This window comes from Galendromus occidentalis, unplaced genomic scaffold, assembly GCF_000255335.2.
Source record: "Galendromus occidentalis unplaced genomic scaffold, Mocc_1.1 scf7180000077497, whole genome shotgun sequence".
Taxonomy (NCBI): domain Eukaryota; kingdom Metazoa; phylum Arthropoda; class Arachnida; order Mesostigmata; family Phytoseiidae; genus Galendromus; species Galendromus occidentalis.
The window spans coordinates 693,972-713,370 of NW_003805485.1; the positions used below are offsets into that span (position 1 = coordinate 693,972).

The window sequence follows — 19,399 nt, forward strand, 5'->3', positions numbered from 1 at the left end:
TAAGTAGGTTCTGGGAAGAGGCACTGACTACAGGACATTCTGGGAAGGCTCCTCGTGTGCTCATGAACCGCCAATCAAGGTCGAGGGCTCCCCCGCATGCGAGAGTTGGGCTAGGGGCATTGTCAGAGTTTCAGAGATGTTCAGATACCTCGGTTTCTGACGCGGTATAATTTGATTCGGGCAGCGCTCCCTGATCCGTTCCATGACCCATGACGCGACGGATTTCCCTCCTGTCTCGCGCAGAGTTGCTCTGTGGCCTGGACCAAGGGACTGTTCCCGACAACTCCCCGCGCTCAGGGGCGAGATCTGGAGGGCCCGTCAAACAGTGCGGCAACGGTCTCAAAGTTGAGCCGGAGCTCTGGGCAGCGCCAACGTTCGTGGTACGGCATGAAGGCTGAAGGCCCCACATTATCACCACAAGGGGAGAGGGTAGCCCTCCAGTGTAAACATGGCAGGTGGAGCTGTGAACTGTGAAGAGAAGCTAGCAGTAGTGACAGGCAGCAACACCGACCGCGTATCTGTGCAGCTGGACTGAGTCTCTATGAGTTGGGAGGCAACCGCCTCGCTATGCGGTCCACGACTCCAGGGACATTCCCGTGTAATCGTTGTTAAAATGTGAAAAAGGGTGGACGTATGTCTTGAAACGCCGTGCACCGATAAAAGGAGGAATAGTGGGTTCGCGGCGAAGTAGGATCGACGAACACTATGTCGGTGGAAGTTGCAATTCTGGGGCCGGCAGGCTTTTCGCTATCGGTGCTGATCGTGTCCGTTCTCTTCATTGCAATGTGTGTGTGCGGTCGCAACTCATCGAAGGCCAACAAGTAAGTTCGAACAGCGACCGAGAGGAGCTGCCAATCGAGTTGAGCGCCCGTCGTCTCGGATATCGCTCAGCTGACCGCCAATTGAAGTTACTCTATCGGTCATACCGACGACGGACCCTCCTCGGCGATCGGATGGAGTCTCGATAAGAGAGCCAACGTTGCACTCGCCGTGAATGATTCGGAAATTTTCTGCTGTCGAGCATGGAGAACCACCGACAGAACCTTCGGCGCTTTGTCAAGCTTCGCGAAGACTTGTTGATAGTTTCGTAGGGCGTGACTTCAGTGGCATCAGAGAAATCATCATCGGCGTAGCTGGCTCCGACTAAACGACCGACATGTAGTTTTCCGGCCTGGAATCGGCTTCGGAACGGGGACAGTTTTGAGAAAAGATTGTCCTGGGAGGTCCGCTGAGATTTCGCACCGATTCAGTGCGATCCATGCGATCGGCTGTGATGTTGCGATCGAAGATTCTATCTGTGCCGACAGTTTCTCGATCGATCCCGCTGCTTTTTGCTAGAATACCTCCGAGACCATGTCTTTCGTATGAACAACGTCATTTGTCGACACAACGATGCGGGAGATTCTTCTCTCTCGAATCTGATCCCTGATCGCTGAGTTGATCGGAATTCAAGTGATGAGCTGTCAAAAGCAGTTTGAGTAGTCGAGCGAAATATCGATAATATCGACATATGGAAACCGGTATTTCACGTCTCCGGGAAATAATTTAGCATGTATATGTATACCCTAATTTCACGATTCGTGATCGAGTCAGGGAATTCAGAGGAGGTTTCCCCGTGGGGCATCGAACGCATGCTAGAGCGTCTTCCGAAGCATCGAATGCAGTCAATTCGAATTGCGATGCAGTGGACGTTCGTACGCGAGGTTTCTGAAGTGAATCAGAGCGATCTGAAACGGGCGACGATGAATCAGGCGTCCCTGAATACTCTTTGCCATGAATCGAACCCATTCAAGTTGAAATGATCGGAGCTCCGGCTCGATACGTTCACAGCAAGGCAAAGCATCTTTGCCTTGCTTTCAATTCCTTGGGGGGGTTGGCATCCCTTTTTTCGCGTCCCCTGACTTAGGGAGTGAGATGACCTAAGAGATTACCGAGACAGATTACCGAGATACCCCGGAAACAGTCTCGTATCGAAGTTGTTATCGCTAGTCGTCGACTCACCTCATGAACTTCGAGGATCATCCTTCATCGTCCTTCCCGAAGTTTCTGCGACCCTCGGATCTGTTGCTATTCTTGAGTAGGAGCGTCTCGGTTCCCGGGATGGAAATAGAACGAATCACTCGGTGCTCAAGCATTCGACGACTGAATTCGAGAGTCAACAGGAACTTATTTTTAGGGAATTGACCTGCATCAAAGGGGGTCGTCCCGGTGGCTAGACTCTCTTACAGGGGGCTCTGAGGCTGTGAGCGCTTCCGAACTCGATTGGTGGAGGCTACGCGTCGCTCAAGTTCGTGATTTCTCCTCAGTCGACGCCGTACTCGAGTACGAGAATAGACCCAAAGAAAACACCGCAGGTGTATTCCGAGCCTCGAGCAGCCGATTCTGTAGCTCTTCTCGTTGCGGAAAAACAGCTCGTGGGAGCTCGGAGAAGGCGGAAGAAGAGCAGAGGAAAAATAGGAAACTCAACCGAGGAGCCCCACTCGATGGATTCGCGGTCCATGCAAAGGCTCCGCAAGGGTTACCAAGCCGGCTCTGAATCGCAGGCAGTAGCCGAAGCCTCGATTATTCGCTGTATGCGATGAATTTCATCCATTCTTGGATGATTATCTCGATGTGATCCCGAGAAATTCGTCTTCACATATTTCAGTCTAGCGAGAATGATCAGAGGAACTCCCAAAGCTGGGGAAGAACTCGATCTAATTACGGTCTCCTCTAGGAAATTGCGAAACTCTGCGATGAGAAGATGTCCTCCTGCAATATTTCCTCAACTTCATTTCCCAGAAAAACCTCCGTACGAGCTATGAGTCGGTGGTGGAGGAGGCGCAAAGCCTCATTCCGTGGCTTTGCGAAAGTTTCTCGCAGGCTGACAGATCACAGGTTTTCGCCTAAGTGCTGTTAGGAGTCGGCCGACCTCCTACCGGCCGATGGTGCGTCGTAGAAAATTTCTCCTACTGTCGACTTCGAATCCGAAGGCCAGAGATTTGGATCTGAGCTCGAATCTGATTAGAGAGCTAGTCTCCGATTCATGAAATTCGAGCGAATGGATGGAGGCAATCCCGTGCATGCGTCAGCTCAAGATGACGCGTCCGAGAGGTGTGGGATTGCGAATTCATGCCGTGTCCCATGATGTGTAGTGGTCGCCTCCTTAACACCCTTCTCGATCACGAGATTCCTCCTCGGGAGGATCTCCGTGAGATGTCATTCGAATCACAGCTTGATTTGATTCAGTCTCGATAACTTGCTCGAGCCGGGCTCGCGTATTGAGCTCATGATGGCTGTGCTTGTCAGGAATTCAGCTCGCCCCCTCTTACGAATGAGGTGAGATCGGTATTCGCGTTCGGAAGTTGTCAGATGGCGTAGTCTGAACCGTCCAAATTCCAATGTACGCTGGATCGTCTTTAAGATCTTGTCAATTACGTCACCTGAAGGCTTTGTCCGGCGTGTGCCGACCGCTTGCGCCAGAAACTAGATAGACTTTGACGGATCACTATGTCCAAAATCCAAAACAATGACAATGCGTATGATGAGAACTCCCATGAGGCAGGATCCCATTCGAAGGTTTTCTCTGAAAACGATATTTTCCGAATCCAACTTGGCGGCGCATGGGATCCGATCAAGTCTTCTCGTCTCCATCGGAGTCTTGCAAATTCGACGAGAAAATCCCCCGTCAATCTGAGCAGGGCGCCCTAACGAAAGAGTTGCTTCCGTTGGGTATAATTCGAAAGATTCCAGCTGATTCTTCTGGAATCCGGAGAGGAAGATGCCGGGGACAAGGAGGAGCACCGGAAGAAAGTTACAGAGTCCACGATCTCTCCATCAAGTAGAGTTGGAAGGGTTTCGAATGCACGGAGGCAGCTGGAAATTGCTCGGAAGCTTTTGGAATCGACTACTAGAAACGCGCTCCTCCCGGAGTTCGAGTAAATAATTGCTGGGCTTCGTTATGTGCTCGCCGCAAAGCTCGAACTGAGGCCGGCTCGGAGCGCTGGGCTCGAACATTTATGCGGCATTTTCCGAGGTTCAGAAGAGCGGCTGCAGCATGCAGGAATACTCCAGGAGGGAGTGGTTGGGGGGAGGACGAATCAGGAAGCATGATCCGTCGAGGGGAGGGCATCCGCGTGGGGTATGAAGGAGACGTGATTGGAATCCCAAGCGAACGACTTGTTCTTACATTCCCGTTGCTGGTCAGAGAAGTCATTAGTACGCCATGCTCGGCGAAATTAGTTTGCCTCCGTGAGCGGATCCGAACACATTCCTGTATTAATTGCGAGCCTTATTTTTAGAAAAAAGCTGACGATCACTGATTTCTGTTGCAGGGAGGCTGCCGAAACCGTCGAGACTCGTGCCGTGATTTTCCAAGAGTCGCCTCAACTCGCGAACAAGGTAAGAGCTTAGCCGGACAGACTCTCTCGGACCCGCGCTCGATTGTTGCTCAACTAAGTCTATCGCACACGAAATATGGACTCTCTCGGTTTCACAATTCAGTCTTGAACCGCTTTTCAATGCTATTATATAATCGATCTTCGCGAGCATCCGCGCTGACCGTAGTAGTAGAATTGTATAGAAGAGCCACGGTGGAAGTTTTAAGAAAAATTGTCGAATTGATTGTTGTGTCACAGTGCCGTTCCGGTATCCGTGGAATCCACGTGCGGATAGAAGACATTGATTTACCTCGTAGAGCGTCACATGACGTTTTTTCATCATTTCCCGCAGCAAGCTCCGATCTCATCGTCAGTTTGCTGTGCGGCGATGCGGATAGAAGCGACAAATAGAGCTCTTCGATCAATAGCATCGTTTTGCTTCTCGTTTGAGCTCTGTGAGATCTGTCGCATATTTGTCCAAATGGAATGTCTCACCTCGTAGAGAGACCGTTCGAATCGATAAATGCTGCCTCATTGGCATTCCCTTGGAGTTTTCCCCTTCAGGACGATGATACGTTCTCCCTTAAATCCGAGTTCTCGCTCCTTGGAATCGATTCTATTCGCCTGGATGCTTTCCTGCGATTTCGGAAACGATGAGAGGTCTCCATAGGGATTTTCTTCGGATCATATTCTCCTCATTCCATAATCAGTGTGTTTTTCCCCTACTCTCGAATTCGTTCTTTATTGCTCGCAGTGATCGCTCGGAATAGACCCTCGGAGAAAAGTCCATCCATGCCGCATTGCAAATCATTCCTCTGTTGACACACAGCCTGTGGATGTCTCCCGATAAGCGCCTCCTCTCCGATGGTCTTTGGTCGCTTACGTATGCGCATACGTTTCGGGAGCGTCTGGTCTAAAGTCTCATGCACCTCCTCCTACTCGTTTCTCGCTTGCGCGGGATGCTTTCTGAAGTTTGCATATTCCGTTGATTTCGTCCGCAGCTTTTTCCCCGTGCCCCTCGATTTTCGGTCAGGTTCTTTTTTCCCCGATGCCGCAACCGAGGTTTTTGAGCTTCCCCCGACACAGCCCTCGATCTAACCCCTTAAACTCTGGCTTACGCAACACTCGCTCATCGTAGCTCCTGCTGAGCCGAACCCTCAGCTGTAGACGTCAAACTTCCCATGGAAGTTCCCCGCATTTTCTAAATTGGAGCCAGCGAATGTTCCGCGGACGCTTTGTGATTCCAGAAAGTGTGGACGTTTTTTTTTGTTCGCTCGCGATCCAGAAGAATGGGTAAGCCACGAGCAGGGTTACCGCTGCACAAGGTCTTCGTGGTCAAGTCAATGCGATCATCACGACGATCAACGAGATCAGACACAGAAACCCGTTCGACCATGGTCAATAGTAACGTCTCCGGTGGCGTTCCTTCCGATGGTTCGGATCGACGATGCTCCCCGTAGTTAGGCAGCTCTAGCGTGATGTCCCACCGAATTCCGTGCGAAGATTTTTCTGTGGTTTATTGCCCTCAGAGGGTCTTTCCCCCTTATTCGACGGTGTACTCTGCTCCCCTCGAATAAAGCCCGAGCTCGAATACGGAACAGCACTCGGGACTCGGGACCATTGTTGGACGAGCGGGTCCATTTCGAAATGTTTCACGCTTGCTTGCTCCGCTTCCATTTGAAGCACGGCCAGGATCCCAGCGCCGAGATTTCTGTTACGTCTGTGTGTAATGTGGTTCATTTATACGCACCGGCGGTACGTCATGTCATAGGTGCCGACAAGTCGTTCCACGGTGATACACTCGTTCTCATCGACGAGAGCTCATCATCGAACGGTCGCCTCTGTCATTATAAGTGCTTCGTGCTTTCTGCCACCGTCCTTTGTCAAGCGGAGCTCATAATGTAAATAGTGGACAACAAGTGAGTCGATGGTGTACTTTCGGATTCGATTGTGTTTCTGCGAATCGCTAACGCCACGATATTCAGCAGAGCATCTTCCTACTACCGCGCTTTGTCTCCTTCTCGTGAAGATATTCCGTATGGTAATGAGACGCCCCGAAGGTGTGCTGCCGAAGCGGGAGCAAGGGTCAGACCTCGCGATGGAGTTTTTCCGCGGTGTTTGCTAGGCTTCTACGCTCGGCATATACATACTATGTTGGTGCTTCATGAAAACTGCAAAAAAAATCGAAGGCGAATTCTGACAAATGAACTGAAGACTGCCTCAGGACATTCGAATTTCTGGAATAATCTGTAGGAACCTGAGACATTCGATTCCACAAGGCATGGTCGTACTTGAATTTCATCGTATGAATTTTCCTCTCGGAGTTCACTCCCGCTCCCTAACCAGACTGACTGCAACGCGCTGCGTTCTTTCGGGAGCTTCCTCGTTTCTGCGAAGCTGATGTGCTATGTTCGGTACTGGCTCTCTCCAAAAGAAATTCATGTTTGTAGGTTTCGGTCTGGAGTTCAGGTCGTTCCGTAGCATTCCTCGGTGGGACGTGTTTGCTCTTGCGCTACCGGAAACGGGGCCACTTGAACGAGAGCTTGCGACTTCTCCGGATATTGATTGGTACCCATCGACGAACAGTATTGGGATGTTTGCGCGAATAAGAAGGAGGTCCCTCTCTGAAGGACAATATTGTACCGTGAACCGACTGACAAGAAGGTATTCGGAAAAAGTGCAGCTTGCTGCTACGCCTGACACTTCGAATTCTCAGGATTCGGATAATAGCTTCCTGGAGCAAAGACAGGACGAGCTGGTTGCGTCGGGACGACTCTGCGGGGTTGTATACTGACGAGAATGAACTCTATGAGCAATGATAGAGCTGAAAAGTTCGGGCGACTGTGACGCCCAAACATTCGACATCTCGATATTCGCGGGATGCGATTGGCCGCGTGGATTGGTGCCCCGCGGAGACTCTAACAGTCTCGGGTACTTTGAAGCCTTCGAGATGGAGACCTCTGGCCGCAGAGATATCTTCTGCTGGCCTCTGACATGCTTAACAATTTGTCGAAATCGTTACAAATGGCCAGAGTTATCCAGCTCGGTCTGACAATCTGACCACCGCCATCGCGTGCTGTGATGCGCGTCCACGCTAACGGAAAGAACATGCGGACAACGGGCATGAGGCGAGCGTGGCCAGTTTCGGCACGTTCCAACCTTGCGAATCGCGCCTGTACGTGCGCGGGTCCGAGACCTGATTTTCACGGAACGGCTGTGCTAGGCATCCGTTTCAAGAATAGAGCCGTTCGATTGGTTCCTCCCGAGCGGTTCGACACTGGGCACCAACGGAGAGCGAGCGAGAAACTCGTTGGTCGTGGTGTTTTGCTCCTCAGTCTCGGAGCGCCAACAGAGTGTCACCGTAGAACATTTAGGACGGAGACAGAAGAATGAGTCGTTAGAGCTCGCGTCTCAGGGATCTCAGCGTGGAACATTTTCCATTTCCTCCCGAGGAAAAAATCGCATGGGAGAAAGATAGGTAGTTCTCGGTCCTCTCGCAGCTGCGACAGACGTTCTACCATTGCATAGCACCATAAATATCCCGGGGCTACTCGTGGCCGGCCATTTCGAGACCCCGAAAAAATGCAATGGAATATGCTCGGGAGTGCACGATAAGTATGCTCAAAAAATGTTGGCGAGCCTCCCAACGTGTCTCGAGACATGTTCAGACGTGAACACGAAGGACTCCCATCACCGACTTGATTTACAAGGCGTCACTCTCCTCCGGCCGATGGGAGCTAGCCTTTAAGAATGCTTCCGGTGTCTCAAACTTCAGGCACGCGACTTAGGGTGATCTCTACGAAATCCTTTCGTTAATGGTATGAAGCCGGATGCATGTGATTCGCGTGTATGTGGTGATTATCATCGGCCGGAATAGCTCCATATCTTGGCCGAGCAAAAGAGTGAAGATGTGAAGCGTAATTCTCCGTCGCTTGCCAGTCGACGAGACAAACGGGTGAATATTCTTCTCAGAAAAACACGAAGAAATCGCCTGCTGTTTGAATTATTTCGAAGAAGGATCTTCACTCTTTCCTACCCTGCAATCCAATGTGGGAATGCGCCTTGGCCTTGCCACGAGCGTGGAATCGAGTTGAAGAAATCGGGATTCCCCGAGGGATTCCGGGAGATCCCTCAAACAATAGAATTCCATAAACTTAGATCACCTATTCGGCCGGATACAGACCTGAGTTAGAGCGATTGTGGCCTGACCTTAAATCACGTGGAGCAGTTCAGAAAAACCCATTTCCAACACTCTACACACTCGACGGAGCATCCTACGGCGTCTCATTGAGGGAATAATTCGTTGGGAGGTTGTGGAACCCGAAAGAAGTCACGGATTCGGAATAGTCGTTGAGGGCTGGCTGGGGAAGGGGATCGGATAGGTGATCTAGAACTTGGGAGAAGATTCCGAGTACAGCAGCAAAGAAGTCACGAGGAAATCAAGGCGTCTGGGGAGAGAACGAGTCTGCATACGTCCGTATGTCAGAACCGAGCAACTTCTCCTGGATGAGCGGCTGCGATATCCACAATGAGCGGAGAACTCCACAGAAGGCGGATCGAGAGTTCGCTTCGAGAGTCCCATTATGAGTTCGGCTTGATTGCCCGAGCCGCAGACGGAATCTCGTGCCAGCTACGGGCCCAGCTTGGATCCGGTCGGGTTTGGAGCGTCCAAGCCCTGGGCGCTCCCTTCATGCAAAGCGCACAATGATGGGAGGTGGACGTTCGAAAAACTGTTCACCCATAGCTGACTGAGGCCGTAAAACGACGCCTCGTTTCAGCCGTATAACACGATTCCCTCTCGGCAGAGATTTAATACTGGAGCCCACACTCACCACTCCCCCTCTTACCCGCTGCTGTCGTCATCGACGCCAGAATCGTGGACTCTGACATAGGAGATCTTCGCGATCCTCGGTAGGAGCTTCGCGAGCACCGAGATTTACCTCGATTCGGGTTTAAAGATTGTCGAGTCTCATGATATCCATAGAGTCAAGGAGGCTCTCCCGGTGGCTTCGTGGCGTTACTTTCCGAGCCATCCCTCGATTGCATTCACTCCTTCCGAACTAGATTCGCGTCGATAAGGATTCGGCGGCTGGTTTTCTGCTCTGTGATCTCGTCCTTCACCAATCTCGTTCCCACTCCGAGTGCTGGCGCGCAGTTGGAAGCGGACGGAGTGTCAGTTCGAAAGTAATTTCAAATGCAACTTCGTCTCCCGGAAAGCTTCACCGAAGTCTCCTCTGCTGCGCGCGGGTCGCTTGCTTCCTTTTCCCGCGAGCGTGCCTCCCATTCATTCCCTGGCAGGCAGAGAGAGAGAGTATTGCGTGGCCATATGTCGCGCGGAATCAGCTCCTGTCTCGCGGGACGTTTGCGGTTGGGGGTTTACGACGTGGGAGGCTCCGGGTGCTTGTGCTCCGGGAGAAAGAAGGCTCTCAGTATTTTGCCGCTCGGGCGCAAGCGTGCCGACTGGCCAGCGAGCTAAATGGCTTGTTAGGACAGCAGCAAATACGTGACGCAGCTGAGAATCGCCTTCTCTCGTTTGTTGGGATAACTGCCCGCGTACCGGGATCCACCGCTCTGTGTCACCCAAAGCCAGATGGTCGACGCCGCCTTCGTGTTCTCCGAGCTCCGTTCTCCCTGGTATTTTCGTGTCCGCGGAGCGGCCGCAGTTAAGATAAGAACGCCACTTTTGCATCCGGAGCCGTACGCTCTCGCTCAGACGAGTACGAGCATTCATTATCTCGGAGTCCATGCACTCCCATCGAGCCTTGCTTGTTTTGCGGAAGAAGGATCTCCCACGACGGAAATCCTCGCGGACGACGTAGAAGACGCATTTCATTTACTTCGCCTCCGTCTTCCAGAGACAGATTCAAGGAGATTAATCGACTGGCCAGCAAGCTGATTGATCCGGCGACTCACCACAAGGAGGCATCGCCTCGGCTTAGACCTCGTTAGCTACGGCCGTCCTGACCAACCAGTTCCAGGAGAGACTGCCTAATCAATTAATCTTATTCTGCTGGGCGTCATGTTCCACTCCACGACTTGTCCCGCGGGCACCACATCCTGGTTGCCGGCTTCATGGAATATCAGGGATTTCCATGGAATATTGGAGATCCATTCGAAGAGCTGATGTAGTGAAGTCAGCAGGGGCTCGAGAAGACGAGCGAGGTTCTCGTCGCTTGTACGGCAGGCTAGGGGGTACCACCTCGAGTATAACGTGCTCGAGTCTGCCTCCGCCCCTGTCGGAGCTGACAGGAGCAAGAGCTCCTTCCGCTTGTTTGTTTGCTGCATCTTGTGGCGGATGTCTTTGTTCCTCGTAGACCATCGCGTGTGTGCGTGTCAGTGTACACGTACGCTGGCCTGTGGCTCCCTACCCGTCAGTCAGCGTCCGTTCAAGGGAACTCTTACATCAGAGTGTTGTGCGATCTGTCAGCGCGTGCGGTTCACGGGTGGACGAACATTCGATGTTTCTGTTTCACGCTTCTTCTTCTCGCAGCTTTCTGGAACGATGGAATCCCGCATAGAACTCCGCGAGTTATCTCGGCAGATAAATATGAGTCGAGCAAACCTAGACAGCGAGTCAGGTGGAATTGCGGGAACGCTGTACCCTCGGAGTTTACGTGCCTCCGTGAAACGATCGTCCACTTCGCGTTGTTAACGAGTGGAACCACACCGGCGGTTCACTTTGAGAGGAGAACTGCGGAGCAAACCATGTCCTTCAACGAGGTCTCGCCCGGCTCCCGAATCAGGCCAATTAGGAGGAGAGGAGGTTGTGGCATAACACAGAAGCAACAAAATCACATCGGACGACATACCGGGTATAGGACCTCTGTACTTTGTATCGAAGTTCCCCGCTTGGAGGGCGAGGTTGGTTTCCCTATCTCGTTGTTTCTGTGATTATTCCGAGGAAATCTCACGGTGGGAATGTGCAAGACCTGGCGTATTTGCATCGCTGCAGAACTTATTTTCTGGCCCAGCGACCCGACGGGTTCATCTCCGCTCAAACATTCGGAAACTTTCCTAAATTGATTCACAAGCGATCGAGCTTTGCGAGCACACATTGCTCAGAGCCGGGGAAGATTTATCAATTCGCGAGAGAAAAGATCCGCTCCCTCCCGTGCGGAACGCAAAAGACGTGCGCAGTTTCCGAGGGAACGCTGAGGCTTCCCCGCAAAAGCTGCGAACCAGCTCCGGGGACAGCAAGATTTTCTTGGATCCGAAGTCGATTAGCGCTCACGATAAATTAGGGAGGGTTATGTTTCGTATTCAAGGGCAATGAGAAGGGGTGTTCGAGTACCTGATGCTGTTCCGCGGGACATTGCAGTGTTTCTTTTCGGCTGTGAGTGCGCCACCGCCCCGGTGATCTTCAAAGTATCGTTGTCCCGCTGTCGTGTTCACGCAGATCAGAGAAATTATGCATAATGACGATGCGGATGAGCGAACCTCGTGTGTCACCGAGACACAGAAGCGCAAGCGGTTGCCTGAAACTGTTTATTCATTCGATAGCGACCAACGACACGGTGGCAGCGTCGACCGATGGTGCAGGTGTTTGGAGTCGTTTCCACATCGTAGAGCGTCGTGTCATCAGTGATAGATCAAAGCGCGAAGTTATCGTGATTGTGTGTTGTCATTGTTGCGATCTGCTCCCGGCTTGTCCTTTCGCCCGATGTACGTACAGGGTCGTTCGTTGCGTTTAGCTCGAATTCATTCATCGCACCGAAGCGACCACCGATTGAAGGAACAATCAACAGTGTTGCCCATGATACGCTCATCCTATTCGACGGTGTTGCTGGTGGCGCATTCGGCTTATCGGGATCGAGAAGGGAGGCGAAGGAGAACGGGAATGACATTGACTGGGAGGGAATAGAGGAAGGAGCTCTCGCACGGGGAATCTATTATCTCCGAACCTTATCCGACTGGATTTATCTGCTGCGAGCCCGCCCGCGCTTTCGGTGAATGGGCTGAAACAGAGGCGAGCGTCCGAGGATCCGATATGAGCTCACGCGATCGTCCCACCCCACGGAGCAAACGGTGGTGCGTATCTGCCCCCACTCTCGAGAGCTCGAGACTAGAATTCCGAAACGGGATCGATGCAACGATTATTTGTTCTCCGCAAGGGCGAGATTATCGCCCCCGGAGACTACGAATCAAATTATACGTGGACTCTGTTCGCACCGAAAGCTAAGCACTGAGCATTCCGATTTTGCCGAATGGAGGTGAATGCGTGTTGGCTCGATTGAAGTCTCATCTGCGTAGTTGGTAAGTCATCATTGGTTTCCGTTCAAGGGGAAAACGATCCCGCGTTGGGATGACTTGAAGTGTTTCGATCCCCATAATCGTTGAATTATGCACGACGTTCGCTCTTTCCGAGTTTGATCGTCCTCGACGACCGCTCCTTGATTTTCAATCGAATTTCCATTCCGTCTGAAAATCTGTTAATGGGGATATAATCGACGAGTTTTCAGTAGAGCCTCACCACCGCTATCAGTAATATCCGACTCCAACGGTCGTAGCTCTTCATACCGACGTGAAAAAATATCTTCAAATCGGCTTCGATGGCAGATCTCAGTGAGTGTGTTCAGATGCCAAGATTGTCGGCTATCGTAGCCCATCCACGCTATTTTCATCTACGACAAGCTCATCACGAGTCCTGAGTTTGAATCAGAAATCGTGGATGGCGTCCGAGCCTCTCCGTGCCTACCGCCTCCGAGAGAGCGAGCTGTCGAAACTCGCGGCCTTGAAATTCAGAAACGAATTTCAGAATGATCTTCGAAAATTCGAGCTTCCCAATGCTTCGGTATCGCAGAGAGCAGGTGCTGAGTCGTCTACCCTGTTCTTCCTTCCGAGCAGCTGCTCTCCCACCTGCGCGTTGATCACTATTCCCTCCCGGATCGGACCGGCCAGCGCCTCGAGCTCCTTCTGTAATGTGACATCAAAACGATTCTCTTCCTTCTTCTTGCTAATAGAGAAGCTGTTAGGTGACTCATATGGCTCTGGGGTAACTATCGTTGGTTGCCGGGCTACGTTAGTCTTCAGCTCCTCCCAAGGATGCAGCATCAACATTGCGCCAATGGGATGCTTCGACCGGTGGAGCCGACCCAATATCGTAGAGCTCAAACGCAGACTTCGTAGGCTCCCTCATGCTGGGTGGGGGAGGGGCTCCCTCACAATGTGGGGTTTCCTATACAACTTCGGACTGCGAGTGCATAGTTCGCGGGTGGGGCACTGGGGAGGGATCCGTGTAGAGGAGAGGGCCACCTATCCTGGTTATTTGTTGGTCGCTAAGATACCACTTGGATCCAGGCGGGCGGTGGGAAGTGGATCGCACAGCGTAGCTTTTGGTAGCGTCTTATTGATTCAATGACAAACTCAAGAGAACAAACGAACTATGTTCGCCCCGGTCACGTCCACGGTCCGCAAGAGATGTTATAGATCTGTATTCAGCCAAGCGTCCTAGTTAAGGCCCGCGGCCATTCTACGTATAATCTAATTAAGCTTTCACGTATCTGCGTGACGAATAGGTCGTTCTCTGGGGAACGCTTGAGAGTGGCGCCAGCACGGGGCACGCTCGGAGTTTCATAACATTCGCGTTTATGGCCGGATTCAGAGCAGACCCTTCCGCATTCCGTTCCGTCGAGCTCGAATCGGCTTGAATTCTCGAAAATATTTTCGGAACTGTGGTATCCCCTCGAGGATTGCGACTTTCGCTTCAATTTTCTCCCCTCTTCTGTTCCTGGCGGTCGATGGACCTTTTTTTTGAGACGAGAGGTCTGCTTCCGGCAACTTGACTACCGTCTGACAAGAATAGACTGGCGGAATGAACTCGACTCTCTGCAGGGGATTTCGAACTTTTTCGAAGTCGACTTGCTTTCCGATCGAGGTGCTCACTTACTAGGTTCGAGTCAACGATTCCGGTTTTGACATGAACAAATCACATGTACGTTCAGAGTTTCTGCGGTCGAGAACTCGGGAAAATGGGAACTCAATGTTTGCAAAATCGCGCTTAGTGACTCACCCTACCGCTCCATTCTGTGCGAAGAAAACGAACGAGCTCGACTCCGCTTCTGGGAAATTTTGTACAGGTGGAGCCCCGGAAGCGGGAAGGTTTCCCGCCAGAGGATATCTGGACCGGAAACGCAGAGGGAGAAACGGACAGAATATCGACGGGACGTGTGTTGGAGACCGTGGGGCTGGAAAAGAAATCGCCCCGTTCCGTTTGATGGTTCGCCTTTCTCTTTCCAACCCGATCGGGCCATGGCAGTGCGAGGGGTCATGTGATCAGACTCATTGAGCGAAGTCTCACTCGGTGCCTCGAGCGATCACACTCCGTCTGTCCCGGTTGGACCGTCGCGGTCGCCCGGAATCGTTCTCCCACTCGAAGTCACATCGAGATTGCAGGGCGCGAGCCCGCTCTCGCTTCCCGCAGGACTGTTCCCGAAGTTTCTTCTCGGCCCTCTCATCAGCTGTACATTGTTCTCTCGACACATTTGGTCACCTTCATTCCTTTGCCCTTTTTCCGCCCTGATATCTTTTTCTCATTTCTGCTCTGCTCCTCCCCCGAGCTGTCCCCCTAGTTCCGTACTCACTGGCTCGGCTCCGTTGCACGTCTCTTTACTTTTACGTGCCTTGCCTTCTTCTTCGGAGTCTCATCCTGGATGAAATGGTCGGAGAAGCCCGGACTAGGCTCGACTCGATTTCCTTGAGGATGAATACGTGTCCTGATCCGAGCAGAACAGTGTTCTATCGTTGTTTTTCGACTGTGAGGTGTTCCGAACAAGTTTCTTGGATCTCTCGAGCTTCCCGACCCCCGCAGACCCAGCGTCATGAACTACCGAAGCCGAGGCTTGGAAGGCAAACGCTCCCATCGAATCGAGGACCCGCGCTCGACACGACAGTCGTTGGCCGAACATTTGAGCACAGAGTCTGGTAGCCACTCTGCGATCATCCGATTACCGTTCATTTGTCTGTACGTGGCTCGGACATCGCTCGGAAATGTTTATAGATGAGGCTTTCGGTATCATCGTCAGCTGTCGCTCGTCTGACGATCTGATCTGTGCGGAGTAGCCGGCGACGACGACACAGCGAAATCGGCGCGAAAATTCACGACCTTTGATCGCATTGTGATCAGCATCGGACTGAAAGCACCGTCAAGTAGCGGCAGGGAGCTAGTATGAGTGAGGAAGACCGATGATTTGATGATTACGAGCTCCACCGCTGGATTGATGGATCACGGAGATATTCGAAGCTGACGGAGGATTCACCCGACAGAAAACGGCGGAGCTACCGGGGTTGAACGCGAGCCACGGAAATCCTTAAGTTATTCCCATTTCGCATTCGGACCTCTTCCGGAGTTCCTTGACGGTCAGCGGGGTGCGCCGCGTTCAGTCGACCGGTGGAGTCCGTTCGAAATATAGGAACGACTCCTCTCACACCGATCCTCTTATCGTGAATTCTTCTCCGCTGGCCTACCTCTTCAGACCGGGCTGAGTTTTACCGTCCGATTGATATGTGTGTGTTAGTTACAAGCGAACAACAGAAGAACGTGCAGTCGATTCGTAATATCGTCACGCGTTCAGCCGAAGAACCCTGGCCCGCATCGCTTTCTCGATTTTTTTTCTCGGCCGCGCTCACTTTCTAACACACGCAATAGTGGTTGCGGATAAAATGAACGCACTGACGGAACAAATACCGCAAACTCATGGGAAGGTATTTTGGATAACAATCGTGGTCCTCATGACGGCTGTAAATCATTTCGGGCGAAATTATGAGCGAGGAATTCTGGCTCTGAGAGAAAACACTCACAAATCGGACACCGATTTTCGTGGTCTTGGCCCTTGGGTTTCTGCGTCGAGGTTCAATGGTTGAGTTCCGACGCCGAGGAAGCGGACGGTGTGATGACGCCATTATTGAATCCCGCCTGTAGCCCTTGGGGGACCTTGAAAATATAAGTCAAACAAAACTCCCGCTCCGATTATCTCTTATCTCTCATTCATGATCGGGAAACCTCGAGCCGGAGCGCTGAATTTCCATTCAGTCTTCCTTGATTATCATAAGGTAGACCCCAACGACCCACGTTTTGGAATGCTCTGTAGGAGGTGATCAGTCGGAATATGATCCCCGTCACTTTGTCTCCAAGCCGCATTATTTTTGAGCGGATTCTGTCCCCGATGAGCTCATTCGTGAGGGTCAGATCAAATATCGAGGTCGAAAGTCTCCTAGTCGGATCAGAGCCTACCAGACACATCCGGCGACGTGTCGGATTACCTTGAGTACTCTTCCAACTTGCCATCACAGGATCGGGGGCCCGCAGGGTCACGCTTATAGTTCCACCCTGGAATTCCAATTGTATCCATCTTGGGTGAAATATGATTCCATTCGGTATCCTCACGCGTCGTTTTTCTCGTTCGTGTTTTTCTTCCGGAAAGGGAAGAAAGGGATAGCTCCGGGGATTTCAGGATCATTATTTGACAAAATTCATCGTCAAGAGAGTTGACAGACTTTTGAATGGGGGATGGGGCTGAGAATCGGAAAACTAAGAGTGTCACGTGATTCGTGTCCGGCGTCGAAGGGTCGTACGTTCAGAGCGAAGGGGTATCGTTTTTTTTTCTCTCGCTTCCCCTCTCGATAGCTTGGTTTTCTATTCGGAGAATTCGACTCAGATTTCATCGTTTATCCCTCTGAATTGTTCGAGGCATAAAAGGGATTCCTGTATAGCCGGGACCCGTAAGGATTCGTGGCTCCTTCCGATTCACAATGGGATTTAAGAGAGGAAACAGGTGGATCTAGCCGGAATTGAGAGCTTTTGCAAAGGATCGTGGCTCCGAGCACCGAAGAAGAGAATAATACAACGGCGAAAAATAAGTCTTAACTACCTCGCACACCGAGTTCATTCTGAAAGGCGGATAGCAAATCTGATCTGGAGCGGCGCGCACCGACGAGTCAAGTGTACTCATTGCGAGCAGTCGGCCACGCCCAACGAAGAAGGAAAAAACTTTTCTCGAACAACGTTACTTCGTTTTTGTTCCATTACACCGATCCCGTTGATTGGAGCGATGACGGTGGAACTTATTAGTGATTAGCGAATCAATTCCCTCGGCCCACCGCGCATAGCGTCCGTGTCCTGGTCGCTGCTCTTCGGAAATTATACGCCCGCTCATTTTCTGATTTTCCATCCATATCCATCTCATGTTCCTAGGGACTCAATTTCCAAGATAAAAATTGAGCTCTCGCGATCCGAGTTGCTCTATGAGTTAGTTCCACATTATCTCACAGCCAGAGTCATCTGATTCACACCCTTGAAACAAAGGTGTCGCCAGTTCGTGCTCGAAGGTGATCGGAGGCGCTCATTGACCCTTAGAATCGCTTGGACTTCCATTGTTTGGAAGCATCAAAGGAATGATGAAAGCTCGTTTCTCACGGTATGTGTCGATCCGTGATTTACTGGTGTCGATATCAATAATCGTCTTAGACACGAAATCCGTGATTTCCAAAGCTTTTCGAATTAGCGACTTCTATCTGTCGACCCGATTGATTCTTTCGATGCGTCATCAGATCGATACTGCCGTGCGGATGCATTTTTGTCTTGTTCCGCCACGAGGCCGGACTCGTTACCAGAACGACTTGAACGGAGTCCTTATTACCGACTGCGATGCTCGGAGAAGTTTGTCCGCTCGTCAGCCGCTCAGCCGGCAAGTTATCTGGTTAGCTCTTTTCTCGACTGACCGACCGAAATTCTTTTTGCTGAGCAGCTCGGAACGGGCGATCTGTTGCCCGGCTCATTGCAGCGTTTAGACGACCGTCTTGATTCGCGGCCATTACTTCACGCTTCCCTTGGGTGGTTTGAAGATGTCCGGCTTCGTTTTCAATCCGGTTCATTGGACGGAAATTGTTAATCGCTCCGCTGGCAGCGAGCATGATTCGCGGCCGATGTGTCTCGTTGGGATCCGTTGCGTTCGATGATGAAAAGACCGGAGAATTCCGAGCGCAGCTACATATGTTCGGTCTTCCGTCACTTTATGATGGTGAGAGGTCGTGGCGTGTGCATAAATCAAAACGATTCCTTCGACTAATCATCGCAATATGCGATGCTCACAAGGGATTTATGCGATGGCTCCCGGCGGGTGTCCGTCGACGAGGTACCGATGGCGCCTTGCGGGCTTCACGAAACTTGGAGCTGCCAGCAAACGCTCGGAAGTCTGTCCCCGTGATTCATTCAGAGAGGTTCGTAGGCTCTTCCACCTAGGCGTCCACGCCGGAGTGGGAACTCTGACGCTAAATGTTCGGAGTGGGAATTCTGACGCCAAACGTTCGGAGTCGGAATGGGGACCGTCGATTTCAAAGAGAAAGTCTCACATTGCGCTAATCTACTCCTCCGGATGCGGCGGGTACCATGTATTAGTTTTGGAGTGAAACTATTCCCGAATCTCTGCTAGTCCAAGCGACGATTTCTGCTCGTCGGTCCTTCGAAACCATTAGAGCATGAGTGACTTCACACTACGCGCACTCGACACCAAATTCCTCCCCGGGCCATCATTAGCGAAATTGCCTCTGCGACGGAACGTTACCGAATCTGGAGAGAAGGCTAACGGCTCCTGATTGCGACGCCGCGCGGTCTCACAACGACGAGTAATTACCTGCACGATTAAATGGAGCGAGCTCGGATAGCGCAGATAGAAATCAATCTGGCAATCAGTACCTAATCCATTCCTATTAAAAAGATATGAATCACGAGCAACGGAACTCCCGGCTCGAATGCTACCGTTCTGCTTATTTGCATCATGATCATGATTTAATTCTATGAGGGGGGAGGGGCAGCGGCGGAATTCACGCGCCTAACGAGCTCCCAGAGCACGCCTCGGGGGCACGCTCGGGTCGCGTCGAGAGGCACGTGCTTGCCAAATGTTGTCGTCGCGGCGCCAAAGGGAATGGGTAGCGAGTAGCGACTCCCTACCAGTGGCGGATCCAGGGAGGGGGACGGCCGGGCGCCCCCCCCTCTCGAGACTTCCCATACTCCCCATGTCAGAGCAGGACCTATGTGTCGATCCGCA

The 19,399-nt window shown here is 51.8% G+C and overlaps 1 protein-coding gene across 1 annotated transcript in view; it reads left to right on the plus strand.

Moving 5' to 3' along the window:
* The first annotated feature begins 705 nt into the window (after positions 1-705).
* LOC108864657 (uncharacterized) overlaps positions 706-19,399 on the plus strand; it is a 26,382-nt gene continuing 7,688 nt past the window's right edge. Inside the window, exons 1-2 of the mRNA XM_029112376.1 lie at positions 706-821; positions 4,314-4,380. Coding sequence (XP_028968209.1) covers positions 706-821; positions 4,314-4,380 — 183 coding nt within the window. The remainder of the gene's footprint in view (positions 822-4,313; positions 4,381-19,399) is intronic.